General features: G+C 38.9%; 1 protein-coding gene across 1 annotated transcript; it reads left to right on the forward strand.

Moving 5' to 3' along the window:
- The first annotated feature begins 17,170 nt into the window (after positions 1 to 17,170).
- Positions 17,171 to 18,313, forward strand: LOC139711063 (uncharacterized). The gene has a single exon (XM_071622982.1). The coding sequence runs from the start codon at positions 17,171 to 17,173 to the stop codon at positions 18,311 to 18,313; it is 1,143 nt and encodes a 380-aa protein (XP_071479083.1).
- The last annotated feature ends 324 nt before the right edge of the window (positions 18,314 to 18,637 follow it).

The following is an 18,637-nucleotide window of genomic DNA, read 5'->3' on the forward strand; positions in this document are numbered from 1 at the left end:
ATAGATTTGATACGCCATTATCAAGTTGATCTTTAAGCAGAGCAAAGAGTGCGGTTCGCTTTTTTTTTTTTCTTCGTGAAAACTCGAATCGTGGAATAAAATACTGGATGTCATTCTGGCAAAATGGATATTCACTGATATTCCAGCCCGATCGTTACGTCACGAGTTTTCTGCCTTGACCTCTACGATTCGAACAATACTCGTCTGCATCAGAGTTTGCTGAAAAGTAAATAATTTTATCAAGGGCATCTCGCCGACATCGCTGAACAATGCCGTTCCTGAAGTGGGGGCGTTCGCGAAAAAAACATTTTCCAGTATTCCAACATCGGAGCAGGGCTGCACGCTGCCCGTCTTGGCGACGAAGAAACAGCTCACCAGACCCTACGGTCCCGAGCATCTCAAAGCAACGGTAGAACGTGTCAAGAGCCACTACAGCGGTGACGGGACTCGGGTTATGGGGGAGCCATCAGCAAACTTACGAGAAACCATTAGGGAAATTAGCCCCGGAGATCGTGTCCGGAAAAGCCGGTGGCTGCGAAGAATTTATGCATCCCAGTGACATCAAAGCCGTACGTGACGATCGCAGCTGCACCGAACCAAAAGGTAAGTAATTTGCTAGCTATCATTACCTTCTTGCAGTCATAGATTACGCTCAGGGTATAAGAAGTAAAGATATGAAGTCATTCGTAAACTTTTTTTTTTCCAATCAAAAAACAGACGAACATACACTGATGTAAAATCCCAAATGATTCTGAATGGAAACTTACGTCTTGCGACGTTTCGACCATTATTCCGCTGGAAGGGACGCCAGAAGAAGCTGATTGTTAACGTCGCATGACGTAAGTTTTCCATTCCAGTTTTGTGATTTTATATTGATTTTGGAGTTTTACGCTTTGACTGGATGAATGATAATCTACATCAAAATATACACTGTGTTTGACATAAAAGAGAGTGATGTCAAAGAACTACTCCATTATTTCCACTTCAAATTCATTTCATCGTCAATCAAACAAATATTTCCAGGTAAATAATAATGAAAAGTTCTGAGTCAATGAACAGGAAGCCACGTCATCACAGTCATTCGTTTTAAGCGCCAAAATCCGTCTGCATCAAACCCACATCTAGGCCATCACCGGTTATTCAAAACATCAATCAAGGCAATTCTGAACTGTCCACAAATCTTCACAAAGTTACCTGTTTTCATATTAAATGAACAGGAATAAGCTGGTATTTGTATCAAAACTATTGTACTGTAGTTTTTGATATAACACAGAAACGACGACTTTATATGGGAAGATTGCAGCTACAAAAATAAGCGACTAAAATATGATTCTGATATCATCATTTCTGGTACATGTACCAACCATTCGGGGAGTATGGCATTATGTCCTCTTCCATGTTGCATGTATTTAGCGAATAGGGGCCTACATGAAAGCCCATCGCTTTTCTTATACTATTTCCGATATTAATGATAAGTCTGTCATTCTCTTTGATGCGATAAACTCTAATCTTATTGAAGTATTGTACATGGTGTGGGACTGCTCTCAAAAGTTCAGTATTCATTACATTTTCTGGCTGTCGCAGACAACCTACATCTTGCGCCGACACTCCCTGTTGTATCTTGTACAGAGCTTTAGTTCGGAAGTGCGCAGAAGGTAACGGCTACTTTGTCTGTGAGTCACTATACACAATGTTGGATTTATTTCTCACAACCTCCAACAACGTTGCACGCTGTAATTTTCGCACTTTGCCCAATTAGCATGCAGAAAGTAACGGTAACATATGTCTTTCTCTTTTAATTCATATCAGATGAGAGCCAGGGAGACGATCAGACTTCTGTTCGCTCCGAGAAACTCGACAGGGAGGTTGACCTCGACCGTCTGTCGGAGACCGAGATCTACCAGCGAGTGCCGCGACTCCGAGCTAATCGTTTCGAGCATGGCGCATTCAGTGGTCGTACAGCGCCCCCCTCTCGTCCAATCAACGAAGAGGTTCTATGGATCCGCACCCGTTCTTCGCTTGGGCAAGGGCAGGGGCGCGACAACTTAAAAGTCACTGGTCAAACGATGGATTTGACATCGAAGGCTGTAAAAAAATCAGTCGAGTGACCTTGAAGCTAGTGATGACTTTGACCTTTCTAACAATCTCCATAAGCGTACAAACCAAAGTCGAGCGAGCACTACGGGAGTCTCTGAATGCACCGGTCCTAAGGCTGACGAAGCAGATCCCCAGAGGGAAAGAGACGGTTTGTTCCGGTTTATCTCTTGACGACAACGATGGACGTCAAAAGGAGGACGGCAGCGAAAGCGACAGATGTCAACGGAATAGCAGCTGTCGAAGCGTCAGGGCCAGAACTGTCTCCGGCGAGGGGTGCAAATGGACCCCTCGAATTTGCCGAGGGTTAGCCCGCGAAGTAGGCCTATAACAGGAACTAGAATGCGTTTTGAGGTTGCGACTCGCGGTCATCTGCAAATCCGCAGAAACAAGGTCCGCAGGCGAGATAGAAGACATAAACTTTAATAGGGCATATAGCAGCAGTCGCCAGTGCACAGGACGTCATTGACTATCGCCCCACTAGGGCCGAGAGGGGAAAGAGAAAGCGCTCCCAAGCGTGCGACTCTTGGCGTGGCATCCAGCTCTACACGACGTTCTCCACAGCGAATCCGTTTCGCTGCGCCCCAGATCTGAGGAAGGCTTGTACATAAAGCCAACGTCGCCAGCGAAATTTGCGACCCACGCGCATCACTTTCCGGAAATTCCAAGCACATTACAGGATGCGCCAATCACGTCGAGTGTTTTCCTACAGGGGGAAACGCTTGCAGATCAAAGTTGATATGCGATCTCTCCGTCTACCACCAATATTTTCATACAATCACCCCACCCAGAGTATAGGCCTACATGCGAAAACCGACTGGGTAGGTTGTGTAGGGCGGATACTAAAACATAAGTAGCCATCTTCCTCGTCAAGCTTAGCTTATGATGATGGTCCCCCTGCATTTCATTTTTTATCATTTCCTATTGCTTCCTTTTTATACATGATATTCGTTCTTGAAAAAAGAAAATGTATGTGTGATCCAAACGTAAGTATGTAAGTATTTTGTTGATTTGTTGATTTGTATTGATTTTGAAAAGCAGAAATAAAAACTGAACTGAACTGAACTGATAAGAAGAAGGTTCTGTTGCTAAAGCCTAGTCCACAATCCGAAAAATTTTGTACTGAAAGATGTTTGCAGAACAGGTGGTATCTGATCAATTCAAAACACAAGAGTTTTTCATTTCACCCTCTATAGTTTTTGATATGTTAGACAATAATGTTATTATACTTAAATCACTTCAGGCATGGTTTTACAGCAGATCTGTCTGGAATGACAATTACTACGTTCAACGCATTCTCCATACGTTTGCATCATAAGATTCTGTGTATTTTATGTACTATGTTTGACTTGACACAATGACTATGTTTGTGACAACAGTGACTGATAATTGACGGTTGATGTGTACAGCTATTTGCACGGTCAATATCACACTAAGTTTTGGCATGTTGTGTAGTAATAGTGATGGGAAAACTCGTGGTCACTCGATGAAGCTTGAAAAAAAAAAACACGGTATGCTAGATTGGATGTGAGGAAGCATTTTTGTTTTTCCAACAGAGTGGTCGATATGTGGAATTCTCTTCCAGAAGATGTAGTCTCGGCGTGCTCTGTCAATGCCTTTAAAGGGTGTGTACAGTTCTTGTTGAGGTGAGGATTTAGCTTTTGACGGTTTACGAGATATTCAGAAACCACTCTATGAGATGTTAAAGAGCATGCAATTCTAAGGGGTATCAAAAGTTTATTTGATGAAAGTCAGTTTTTAAATGGCTGAGATATCCAAAAAACAAGGTGAAACAAAGAGATCCTAATAAAAGGCGTGGCCTGTCGCCTTTTATTATTATCACTTTTTTGGATATCTCAGCCTTTTGAAAGCCAATTTTCATCGAATAAACGTTGAATCCTACTTAAGATTACGTGCTCTTTCATATTTCATAAGAGGTTTCTCATTATCTCACTTAGGAATGTTCAAAACATGAATCCCCACCTCAACCAGTACTGTGCAGTTCCTTTAACAATAAGCTAGACGAGCATTGGAAGAATCAATTGTGTATTTGATTACGAGTAGAGTAACACTACATTTATAGGTCCTTGGTCTCAAGCAGTTTTTTCCCCCTCCCTGCCATGTCTTGTGTGTAGGGACCTATGTCCCATAGAATTTAGAATATCACATTAAGATGTTAAATGAGATTAGTCAGGCTATATATTGGAAGGATCAAAACCAGCTGAGGATACCCTCCTGATCGATGAAGAGGCTAAAACTTACAGCATCATTCCGGAGAAATAAAGTAAGTAAAGTAATAGAAATCACGATAAACATCTAGTATGAGTATTCACTCCAAAGTTTGTTGTCAAAACGATGATTTAACTTGGAGAACAGAAAATTGAAATAACATACTTTGGTCACTTACCTGTTTTCATCTCCCATCGATTACCATGAAATTATGTTTCACATTAAGTATTGTCAAGCATATTCTTTAATTACGACGTATCAAGGAAAATCAATGAAATATATTACTTTCAAACTGAACAAAGTAATGACAGTGAATATTTATGTGATCCCTGTGACAATTAAAACAATTCATCATACCGTTTGAAAATTGTGAACAACTTTCTTACTATCTTCTTCGGCAAAATGGTGTCCTAACACAACGATCAATTAAACTTTTGGAATGTGTATGTGTATCGATAACGCTTTTTGAAAAAAAAAGAAGAGCAACATTATTTTTGTTTGCGAGTTACCATGGTTACTGTGATCTTTTGAAGCTTGAATGTTGCTTGATTTCCTCGTTAATACCATCATAAACTCTGGCTATAGAAGGAAAAAAAGAACGAAGTAGCGTACAAAACCGAAACAAAAGTCGAACAAAAAGTGGCAAAATAAAAACTACAATATTATTATTATAGTTTGGAAATTGGTTATTCTACGATCGCTCCAGCATATGTAAATAATAAGCATGTACTTTATGAAATACATTTGGAGTGTATTCATTTCAACACATTACAAAAGTATAGAATTATAGAATTACGGAGGAACTGGCGCTTATGTGTAAAAATGTCAATATGTTGGTGTTTGCTTTTTAATCACGAAACGGAGGCCATTAAACAGAGTGTCAAATATTTATCATTCTTGGTGACAGATTACTTATAGGTGACCTGTTTTCGTTTCTTTGCGATGAAGGAAATAAAGAGTTCTGCTGTTTGTGTTCTTGTCAAATTCGGGTATTAGCATTTCTTTCTTTTTCTTTCGTTCCTTATCTTCCCTTTTAAGTACTGTTTTTATTTTGTTACATGCATACATATGTATGATATATCATGACATTTTCTTCAATGATTTGTTGAATATTGATGTATATATTATATATATATGTAATATATATAATATATAATATATATATAATATATATATAATATATGTATATATATATTATATATTATATTATATATATCATATACCATATATATATACCATTATATATATATATATTACATATATATATGTAATATATATAATATATATATAATATATAATATATATAATATATATATAATATATGTATATATATATTATATATTATATTATATATATTATATACCATATATATATACCATTATATATATATGTATATATATATATGCCTTTAACGGAATATATATATATATATATATATATATATATGCCTTTAACGGAATATGAAATCATATATCTTTCATCGTAATGGGGTCTATATCCAAGCTCAGTGATCAAGTAGACTCCTCCACATTGTTTTATTGGTACATGGCAATCTGTATGTCAGATTATATATTTTCTTTTTTTTTTCATCCAAATTGGGATGTGATATATCATGACATTTTCTTTAATGATTTGTGGAGTATTGATATGACTAAATACAACTTATCCAATATAATATGATATGATATAATATGACATAGTATAATATATTATATTACATTATATATATATATATATATATATATATATATATATATATATATGTATAAGTAGGTAGAGGAGAGAAAGAGAGAGGAAGGAGTGGGGGGAGGGGGTAGTGAATGAGAATGGATGTCCCCAAATGCCTTGAAGTAATGCAATGTACGTTTTACAGAGCTTGTCACAAATACACGATGACAGTGCCACCTTTAAAACAAACAAAAAACAAACAATCAATAGTAACAATAATTGTATCTTTCACTTCAGATCAGTTGTATACAGTCGTGACATAGAGAGGGTTTCAGTGAGGGAGTTGTTTGTAGTTACTGAAATGATATCAAAAACATTAAGTCTCGTTATGTCTGTTTTGCTTGTGTTTTTACAAGCCGACTGGGGGAATTCAAGTAATGGGATTTGAATTTGTCACCTTATGTTCATACTTCGGATAAGTGTGGCCATATGAATTCATAGCTATATCTTGATAGCATAGGTCACAATGATGTTTTCAAATTCCAGAACTTTATTGTTTTCCGTCCAATTTGTGTGAAACGTCTTCCATCCTGTTTGTTCGACTTTTATATAAATTCTAACAGATAAACACAACTGAAATGAACTGAACTGTAGTAGATTCTTGTCGCACGATTACAAGAGAGAGGAAATGATATAAATGAAACACTGTGAGTGTTTACTAAAATAGTCAATCTCTAATTGAACAGGTGTTACATATAGTGCACAAAAAACAGGATGGCTGTTATGTCACGCTTGTAGTGTTTTTGCTTGTCACTATCCTTGTATTTACACAGTAAGAAATAAAAAAGAGAGAAACTAGGGGCATAAAAAGAAAAAGGAAGAGAGGGGAGATACGAAAAAGGGAAAAAAAGAAGACATAGAAAACCAAAGACAGACAGGGAGAAAGAGAGAGAGAGAGAGAGAGAGAGAGGGAGAGAGAAACAATTAGAAAGCGTAGCCAAAATTCACTTAAACGCGATTGTTTCGAGAAAGATCATTTTACCAACATCATGTTGTCTTCAGTGTAAACGACAATGCTGTCAGAGTAAACTTAAAGTACTGTTTTTGTTTTGTTTCTTTAAAAGAAAAAAAAATTAGCATTAATCAAATCTCATGACGCACAATGGTATCAGACGGTATTATTCTAGCAATCAGAGATTTCGACCTGTTTCTTTTATGTGGATCCTAAGCCTCGAACCTTTCTTGTCCGTGGCTCACTTTAATTATAGTGCAGCCCAAATCCAAAAGTGTTTGATTTGTTATACGATGCTAAGACATCGATCCAACTCGCGTGCAAACTGAAACCTATCCGTATTCCGCTACAAAAAGAGAAAAGCACGCTGCGCGCCAATAATCAAAGCAGTTCACCAAGCAGGCGACATTCTTAGCGGACATGTGCGACCGGAATGAAGCTAGACCGTGAGCTGTTCCGGGCGGCATATCCCTTTCCTGGTTGCTATGGTAACTGGTGACGCTGAGTCGCTGCATGCACGGTAAACCCGCTGTTCCCTTTCCCGTGTAGTAGTAGTCTTTCTGGTAGGATTACGTATATCTCGTAGCGTGACTACTGTACTTGACGGCTCTCGTTGTTTCTGAAGAGAGCCATTGTCGTTGTTTTGTCCCACATTAATCGATTTATTGTGGCTCAACAATGCTCAACCAAGGCCCAAACGCACACCGACTGATAAAGCAAAGTCGCCGAGAGACGGTTAAACAAATGTTCTTCGGAGACGAAATCGATAGCATGACACTTCGAAGGATGATTTCTTACAGTGCACCCACGGTGAACTGGAATCAAATATTTGTTATTCGCAAGACCAGTACATATGAATAAACTTATAAAAACAGCCGCAAACTCATCGACCAGCTTGCAGCAGTGTGCGCCATTTCAATATGATGTTCTTTCCTTCGCGATTGTGCACACATGATTATCGATAATCCAAATCCCAAATCATAGGATAAAGAAGCGTGATCCATCAATTTCCTAAAGCCCTTGGAGCTTGAAATGTAATAGATAGCCCCTCTTGCAGGTACAATATTGCCTGCAATTGACTTGAGGACACTATGTGAGGTGCGGATATAACAAACATTTCTCATCGAACCAACAGGCAGTAAACTTCGGATAACCGTTCTGTGTCTCTGGAAAGAAGAGTCCCGACTGCATTGGACCATTCAAGATGAAACAAAAGCCAAGCCCATCTACAAATACGGGATTGATCCTTGAACCAACACACCCGGTGAGATCTCTGACCATCGAAACCCCCTTTTTTTTGTGTGTACTCCTCGTCACAAAGACAAATGTTTGCGGTCGAGAGGTGGGAGTTAATAAGTTGTCAGTGAGCTTGATACAGGTGCCGCTGAAGGGCCGCGGAAGTCAGAAACTTTGACACGAGAAATACTTCGTGTTGGGCAACCAAATTGGAACTCTGATATTTGAGCTGCAATCACGGGAACTATAGTTTGGTCTATATGTACAACTTCGCCTGGCTGTTGTAGCGCAGGTATAACAACAGAACCGAAGCTGCGAACTGGACTTACCCGACGGTCTCCCTTCTAGATTTTCGTTACTACGCGGGATAGCGCATCCTTGATTATCGACAGGGAATATGTTAGAGTATTGTTCCTCCGACATTGCCGCAAACACCGCAAAGTTGTCATGTCTGATACATTGGGAATTAATCAATCTTCATCTCTTCTAAGAGGTTCAGATACATCGTGGTGAGGTATATAGGAGAGACTACTAAAGAAAAGGGAACCAAACAAACGGAGCTTGATGCCACAAAGCAGGGTTTGGAGTAAAAAGTGAAATCTAAAAAAAAACCAAAAAACATTTTTCATTGCCGTGACGGAGAGACTGGAAAAACAGCAATGTTGGTAAGTTCCTGAACCAGAGAATCATTAATCCATCTGCTATTACAGTATTATTATAAGATATTGCACTCAGATATATCAACTTGCCTGTTAACTCTTATGTCATCCTTTGCTGATTTTTTGATATTTCATCCTCTCTGTATTCAGTATGTGTACATTGTTATTGACACATATTTATCCACATAATATTATTTGTAAATTTTGTTTCTGCCAAGGAGATTATTAACCTTTATTGCCGTTGGTTTGTTTGTCTGTTTGTCAAAAAGTTATGGACGGATTTTGATAACATTTTCAGGAAAACTTTAAAATGACACGAGGAACATGGCAGACGTTTTAATGTTCGAAGTGTTTGGGGTCGCTGTCTGAATTCAGTGATTTTTTTTTCTTCATTTTCTATTTGAAAGATTCTTTATCATTGGGAAATAAAGTCATTTGTGGATAGCTATTGGACTAACAATGATGTCAATGTGATTCGAAATGATGAGGGTATGTTTTGATGGTAGAGAATCTAATAATGCACTTGATATGAATGTAGGACTGTGATATAGGTCTGGAATGAGCTGCTTTGCGGAAGTTTGCGCTTTAAAAGTGCCTTTCTAGTTATCCTTGTTATCAATAAGATTCTGGCAGTATCAGGAAATCAACGTTGTTATAATCCCCTCCAAAATCCCACCACTTCCACCTTCTTTTTTTTTCTTTTTCTTTTTTATTGGTTGAAACTGAGGCACAAACCCATCGACGATGATATGAAGGAACTAACTGTCTCACGGAGCCGAAAGCCGAGCGATGAATATTTTAACATGCATGCGTGCTGTAACCAAAGACTTTAGCCTGTTAGCAGCTGCTACTAGTAGAATGATCTTCTCAGTGGATGCAATCAAGAACACGAACAGGCTCCCCTGTCTCTACGCTCTCTTTGTCAACGTGTTTATCAGTGGCAATTTATCACTTTCGGAGAGAAACAGAATATTTTGCTGTTAAAAGCAATTTCATATCTTATTATTCATTTTATCCGTAGTGAAAACAAGTACAAAAACGCACAAAATTCCAAAGACAATTCGCTAATCCTTTCTTCTGACATTTCCCCTCGTTATGTCGAAGTTTTGCTTTCTTCTCCTCTTTTTTTTTTCCTCCGGTGCCTCTTTCTTTACTGTTTTTGCTGCTTGTAGTCTTAGTTACTAAAGTACCGACATCCAGTACTTGAAGAAAATACGGTTCCGCCATTAACATTACTGTTTAATGACAACACTGATTAGGATGATGATGGGACCTGCATTAAAACACGCGTATTCGGCGAGGCGCAAACGTTGCATGATTATGTACAAATATGCACAGAAATAAACATACAAATTGTTTGGGGGGTAGGGTAAGGAAGAAGACACGATTGTGATGCCCTTGACATTCAATGAGGTTCCGAGTTCGAATCTCGCCCACAGTTTACGTCTTTGGGCAAACATTTCAACAACGATATCCAACTCGACTAAGATGCAAGATGTAGAAATGGTTAATATTGTCACTGATTGTACAATGTGAAGAAAGCATGCCAGAACATTTGCCAATAGAAATTGCAACATCTAAAAGCATATAAGGTTTGAAATAACATAATCAAAAAGGTGCTGGATTCAATGTTATGTTTAATGATAATGATGACAATAATTACATGAACTTAAGTTTACGCAATTACTCAAAATGAGATGTATCCCAACGAACGCTTCCAAAGAAATCTACGTTGATTCTGAAAGATACGTTTTAAGACATGGAAAATATTACATAGAAACTTGTCAGAAGATATGTTTCAATAAAGCCATAAACCTTTCTTTAAATGATCGTGCTATATTTAAAACCATGAGAGATTTTTTTTAAAAGTGCAATACACATTTTATGAATGAATTCTAGCTCATGAATTGTTACTTTTCTTACGAGTAAACGACAACAGGTTGCACGGTTCTCTTTTACCTGATTAAGAGATTTATGATTATGGCAAATCTTAGTAAAACGGCGTCTGACTGATGAAACCTATAACGTAACATTGGTCTTAACATTTTATGATAATCCACTGGCGTTCATCACTCTTTGCTAGAAATTACTCCCCAGTTGTGCATTTGAGACAGACAATCCCTCATCTGTATTCTTCATCTGTTTTTTCCCAATTATTACAAATATCTTGTGATTTTACATTGTATATAATTTCTCTGTTTATTTGATGGAAATGAAGATAAATTTGAATCTTGAATATGTATGGAGGAGCAGGGCGATTGAATGCAGAGCCAAGTATTTATAGAGTGTAGCTTATGACAAGTTCATCCCTCACATGGCCTCCAGCTCGGTTGGTGTTCGTTTTTTTTTCCCAAAAGTTCGTTAATCCGAAAATTAAATAAGCTTCGTTATTCCGAAGGTATGCTATTTCCAAGGTTCGTTAATCCGAAAGTGAAATGGCGTTTCTAACCCAATCCCCCTTCCACCCCCAATCCCCCCCCCCCCCCCCCCGGAAGAAGGTGCCTACTAACGCACATTTGAAATATTAGAACCTTATTTCATTTTCGGATTAACGATTTTTTTTTTCGGAATAACGACCTTCGGAATAACGAACCTTCGGAATGACGAACTGTAACTTTCAGCTCTAGGTGTTATTACTTTCTATAAATAGAAAGTCACCAATGTTATAACAGAGGTAAATTCCCGCATTTTGCCACAAGCCCATTGTGACATCTCTGGACAGTGTGATCGGGACTTTGTATGAAAAGCGTGTTCCCTGCATTCATACACTAAATCTTAATAACAGATTGTTACAAGTGTAAAATCCAAAAGATTTTCATGGTGATTCCAAATATCGAGACTTATAAGATTATGCTTTACTCGTCATAAAAATGACACGCGCGCCGCGATTAACATCGCAAATTCTGAACAATTATCTTGTATTCATCCAATGGAAAATGACTTCTGGGATTTGTAAGAATCTCATAACGAATGCAAATAGTATTTACTATAGTGCCAGACAGAAATCGGATATCTTAGTGGTCTTTATGCCGCCTTATCCTGAATAGCGTTGTTGTACAATAATATGCTGACGATAGAGGCGTTGTTCTGGTGATTTTCCCCCTTCATTTAGCATTATTTAAGCTAAGGTACTTTTGCACTCTCCCCACTGTTCAGCTTGTAAATTGCGCTCCGCCATGTCCGCCATGGATATTATTATTATTATTATTATTATTATTTCGTTTTATTTATACAGGGTGGCCCCGTCAGTAATCAAGTACTGTTTTTCAGAGGGCCCTGTAAACACATACATACAAGGTAACAATCATAAAAAAATAACATTTTTAACATAACACAATAGGTCTACATCATACAGACCAGAACTGTTCATAAAAATGAGAAAATAAAGAATGAGACTAAATGCATCAATTTGCAACCAGAATGATGTTTGTGACGTGATACTGCCTACTCCACTGATACCACCTGTAAAAACAAGGCTGCATGTGATGAGCGTAGTTTCTCATTTTGGGGGGCCAAAGGCATGGAATACCTAACCAAAGGAAATTCGCCTATCACCCTCAGTTTCAATATTTAAAACGAATATTATTTAGAAAGTCTTTATTTACACTTTGAATATTAATGTAAAGCGCACTGATCAGCTTACTGGAAATGCGCTGTAGAAAAGAATATATGTGACCGTGCACCTCAAAACGAACATAAAGTCGCACACACTGATTTTGCGTGAGGACTGAAAATAAGTGAAATGGGTCAACCTAGCCGAACTTGACTTTTTTACATTTTCTGAAAGAGCGGGTCTTCTTTTACATTATGCTAAAATTTGGTATCATAAAACGGGCAGGAAAGTGTATTTTTTAACAGTTTATCTTGAACATTTTTGGTAGAATAGTGCAACGTGTGTCTTTAGAATCCCTTTTTCATTTCTGAAAAACCTTGTCCACACTCTTAACTTTCAACTTTAATAACTTTTGAAAGGATAGTGCTACTACTTTGAAAGTTGGCATTAATTATGGACAGAATGTTTTAATGAGGCATGCTTAATTTCAGTTTAATTTGATAATCCCTTCATTGTTGTTACTCTGGTGGTTTACTTCTTGTTTTTTTGTCCCATTCATTCATAGCCAGCACGGTTTGGTAAAGATTAAGCGCTTGAATAGACACTGTACTTCAGAGCCTCTTTTCTCAGTTCACACTTTTCCTGAGTTTGTGCTTTCTTTCCAATATTTAGATAGGTTAGGAGAGTCCATTTGATTTGAGTTATACATCATTTTAAAGCTTAAAGTCTGTTCTTTCAGAATATGGTCTTAACTAAAAATTCATGTCTGGCGACTTTTTGTTTGTTTTGAGGTGCAGGGTCACATATGTCATTTATTCATTACTATTATTATTATTATTACCATTATTATTATTATTATCATCATAATCATTGTTATTATTATTACTACTAGCATTATTATCATTATTCTAAGCAAAAGATAAGTTGACTCTGGATTCACGTCACAAACATTATAACGTCAAACGTTTGGTTGAGGATTAAAAATGAATATGGAGATAAGAACTGTCCTAGAAACTTCCTGATCAGCTTCTTCAGAAAATCATATCTAGCACATGTCTGTTTAGCGCTGTGAGAATGAAGGATATGTAAGAAGTTCATGGCAAATTTGCTGAATGCAATGGTACCACCATCAGTGGAACCGACTCCGCCATTTTTAGCCACCCAAGACAGGTGTTTTGAGAGGTCATGACGATTGATCGAAGCCAAGACAGCCCCTGCACAAAACAGTGCGCTCTCGCTCCTTCATTATCAGTCGCCGCAAATAGACTGTGTATAGCCTCGTACAATACTGTTACCCTGGGATCGGTGTGGGTCTGAGACTTTCTCTTCTTATACAGCTCGTTATTCTTCCGTATGCTAACATATACTGACATAATGATACTCATATCCTCATATTCTTGCAGATTCAGTTTCATTACCTTTATTCACAACATCGGACCGATCGAGGCGATTGGATGTAGGTATTGATTGATATCTATCCCCACTTACAATTCTTTTATTATCAATATGTCAGACGACATTTACATCCAGATTCCATATCTTATGAATAAATGAATGAAAGGATATGATAAGTAAGAACATGACTGAATGAATGAATGAATTAATTGAATTAATTAATCAACCAATTAATCATTCACTGATGAACAGCTCTCTTAGTTTAAGCAAATGCGCGGGAATTATTTGTTCTTTTTAAAATCTTGTTCAATGTTAGCTTATATACTGTAGGCCTATATATGTCTTTTTTTTTCGTTGTACTGTTTAATCTTTTTTTACTCGAGTTATTTCACTTACTCTATTATTGTGTGCAGGTTATACATATTCTTGCTCTTTTTATGTTGTCCAAGGACTTGCAGAAGGATAGCTTTTGTCGAAATAAATTGCCACGATTAAACAAAATGAAGTGAACTAAAAAAATAACTGAAACTGAACTAAACAAACGAACAAACCAGACGTCATCGATTTCCTATATTTGACAGAGCCTTTTTACGGACTCTGCAAACTTTCCAAAGAAATATTCCACTTTTTCATACGTACGATGATTAAAGTTTATTCAAGAATGAAGAAGGAAAGTGCAAACCAAAGTAGTGTTAACTGTAATAATTTAAAGTATAAAGGATGAGAATCAAGAAAAAAAAAAGAGGATCCTCTCCTCTTCCTTAGGAATCTGTGTTGAAAAAGGTTTTTTTTTTTTTTTTGGTTTTGTTGATAATAGAATTGCACTCTATATTATTAAACTGATTTTAACAGAAAGAGTAAAATAAAATCTAACAAAATCATAATGACAGAAACTTCATACGTGTTGGACAATGTAAGAAAATATAGGTTTTCTTTTTTTTTAATCATTGGTGAAGTATATAGCGACAACCGGTTTTAGTCACAAACCAATTGAAGAGAGCAGAATAATGTTTCGAGCAGAAGTTTGATGAAAGATTTGCTGTATCACTTAAACCTATACCCTTTCGAAGTTACCATTATTGTTTATTAAAAACAGCATAATTATATTGATTAAATGTTGAGGTAGGGATTATTTTTTTTATCCTTTCTGATCCGTGTAGTATAGAGTTGTGTCTAGGTCAATAGGAGACATGGGGGGGGGGGTGGATCAACATAATATCATTCTATCTGCATAATTGTGTGGGTACGACTAAAATATTTACGATTAGTGACAAACATGTGAAGGTTTCAAGTGCTTAAAATTCCTTATCTTACGTCTGATTAATGGTTTAATGTCCGATATTGGAAGAAGAAAAAAAGTTCTGTTAACCTGTTTGTTTGATTCTACCTCGGTTATAACTAACTGGAAGATGAAGATGAGGGAGTGGGCATTCGTGATACGCTTCACCAGAAGTGGTGTTCTGCTCGGTGTTTGTTTTCGATTGCTTGGTTTCAAGTGTGTTTGTTTTGCATAATTTGATATCTATTTTCACCCCCCTGAGCTTGCCCCAAAGTTTATCTTCGTTCATCTTTGCACCCATCGAGGGAGTGCATGGGGAGAAAGATGGGTATCCAAGGGAACGTTGTTAACCCCATCCCCATCACGAGATACTAAACTTTGTACAGACGCCACTTTAAGTTCAAGAAGGCGAACTGGTTAATGAACAATGTGTAATCTACCCTCTACACGGGCAAACAAGTCGTGAGGTTGACAATGAATGGAGAGATCTTGTCAGTATCAGGTATAAGGTTTGTGGGAAGCACTGTTGTTATCATGTTCGGTCCGCTCTGTGTGTGAGCATCCGTCCGTGCGACAAACAGATACAACACTCAATTGACAAGAAAACAATACTCATTGTCTTCCTTTCATGCTGGAATCTTTTTGGGAAGGGTTCCGACTAAGTTTATCAGTTCATCGAAAGGTACAGCATCGACGTGATTGATTGATTATTCTCTCCATGTCTTGTTAGTTCATCGCGATGTCGTGGGAAGACGAAGCTTCGTTGCAGATACAGCTGATAGACCTCACAAAATTCGACGCAAGAGCCAAATCACACACTAAAAAACAAAAATCAAAACAAAACACGAGAACAGATCACTCGAGATTGAACAAGTTAGTTCCAGGGATCAATACAGATGAAGGTTTCTCTTTAATGGTAAACTTACGTCTCTTTTGCTGCCTTTTTTGTTTCAAAATGTCAAGCATAATTAGCTCAGACTCGTTAGTAACATCTGCGTCAGAAATGACGTCATCCCGCTGAAATCAAGATGATTGATCATAATCAGCTTTCCTGAAGAGGAAGAGGACCCCATAAACACATGATAATTATAATCTGCCCTTTAATGCTAAAGTCATAGTATTATGGCTTTGAAATATTGATCATCAATTTGTGTTAATTTTCCGTGTTTTTTTTTTAACAGGATTGGACCGGAGACGGTTATTGATGAGTGGTGATCACTATGACGTTACCAAACACGGACATCCGACGGCCTATTGTACGGAATATACCTCTTATTACCAACAGACGAGTACCTGGCCATATCTGTGTCTGTCTCGTGTGAAAAACGATCATCAATTCCGCCTTCGACTGACCGAGAGGTATCGCGGTGGGTACGTGAAGCGATGGTACTTTGCTACTGAACGTTGTGTCGACACACTGCGGTAAGGTGAGAGCCTTACCTCCGTGCACCGCACTGCACTCTCCACTACACCTGCCGTGCTGACCTCACGCCCAAGTTGACTTTTGATAGTCCTGCCATGCCTGTATTTGACTTCTGATATCATCCAGAAAAGAATAATAAGCCAAGGTAGAAGTGTCACTGCTATTGCTAACATTGATGCTTCATGGTCACGTGTTCAATGCTTGTGCCGAATATCATTTTTCAAAGTGACACAACAGTTTATGTTTAATGAATGATAAGTTGGACAAACAGAACAGATAGGTCTGCTCTGGATTTCATCGGCTACGCAGGGTAAACAAGATCTCGAGATATCTTGGATTTAGCGTCCTAATTAACACCTTTCTAACGTGATATCAATGAGCAAACGTGTGATACGAATTGTTTGAGCTCTGAACAAACAGTAATTAGTTGATCGCGTCTCCACAGCAACCGATTTTTGCATGTAGGTGCCAGTCACTAGCGTTCGTCCATGGCAGTGAGAGCAATTGAATCGGTTGCGTCTGGGTGAATACTGAGATTGACCAGTCGTTATTTGATTTTGATGCAATGGACATGAAATATAAGCTGCGGGGATGAGTGCTGTATGTCAGAAGAATTGTCGGCATGGCAATGGCTTCAGAGGTGCGAACGAACTACGAGACTCGCGCGTCTACCGCTGCGTTTGCTCTCATGGCCGTCCAACGCGACGATGATTCGAGGACCGTGAGAGATTCTGTCCAGCAGCAGACCAGCAGCAACGAGCCTTTCTTGCCAAAGATTCGAGTGGAGGCATGTGGCCTCACCGTCGAAGCTCGCGACCGAGACTCGTGGAAGAGAGATAATAACGTCGCGAGCAAATCGTGGAAACCGGGCAAGAAACGCCGCGGTAAGAACCGCAACACGAGCAGTCTCGTCCAGGAAGCGCAGAAGATGGCAGAACGTGGCGGGTTTCTTACTATCGAGCAGCGCGAAGCGGACGTCGACTCGCTGAGTACAAGGCTGGAGCGGACGTCGGGAAAATATGAGAAGCCGTCCGAGTTTGTAGGGTCGCTACAAGTTGGCGGCTTGTCTTCAAATAACGTCCCCTCGGACAGCTCGCGACTCGGCCGCCTTATTCGATGGCCAGTGGGTAGGTTAAAATATTCGACCCCGGTGACAACGCCCTTGAAATCAGAACCAGAGACGATGCTTCCTTGCAGCGAGGTGCCGTTGGGGCGACTGTCACCACTCCCGTCCACCAGCATCTCTAATAAAGGATCCGCGAAGGTATCGCCACGCGAGAGGGTAATCCTAAACAAATTGGCGGCCAAAAGGAAGCGAGCAAATCTTCGGGGTTCACGCAAGCACAGCTGCACCAACGTCACTTCCCGTGGCGATGCTGACGCTAAACCATCGCCATCGCCAATCAACTTCGATCAATTCCTTCCGACAACTCACTGCATCCATCTCACAACTCTCACTAACATCCCCGCCAAGATACGGACGCGGAAGAGTGTCTTGCGGGGCGATGAATTCTACGACATCATCGATAATGCCACGCAGAAACTTCTCGAGAAGCATCAGTCGACGGATTCGACATCAGCGTCGACGGCACACACCAGCGCCTCTACGGCGTCACGATGCGGGACGTCAGGGTATGGTTCGATGGACGAGTGGCATACCGCGAGCCATGGCAGCGCTGGGCGCCCTTCGTGTTCTGACTATGAGTCATCCGATGCGGGACATTTTTGCCCACCAAATTCCCCAAATTCGACGAAACAGTTGTAAAGCGTCTCATTATGTCCGTCCAGACTATCATGATAATAAAATTGTCATTGTTCAGGGGGTGCTTCATAAAGCTGTTCTTAAAATTACAAACGACTTAAGAACGACTGGTGATCTGTTCTTGTGCCGAATTATTGAAATTCTGATAAGTATAGCACATCAGAACTGATTACCAGTCGTTCTTAAATCGTTAGTAACTTTAAGAACAGCTTTATGAAACACCCCCAGGAAGGGTAACACAGATTTCAATCTCAAAATTTCTGTTTGTATAATTTTGCCGCTTATGAAGAGTGATGCCATTATATTTGCATCATTGATAAATAGTGT

Source organism: Diadema antillarum, unplaced genomic scaffold (genome assembly GCF_040938485.1).
Source record: "Diadema antillarum isolate AM-2024a unplaced genomic scaffold, OU_Dant_1.0 seq00001606_RagTag, whole genome shotgun sequence".
Classification (NCBI taxonomy): Eukaryota; Metazoa; Echinodermata; class Echinoidea; order Diadematoida; family Diadematidae; genus Diadema; species Diadema antillarum.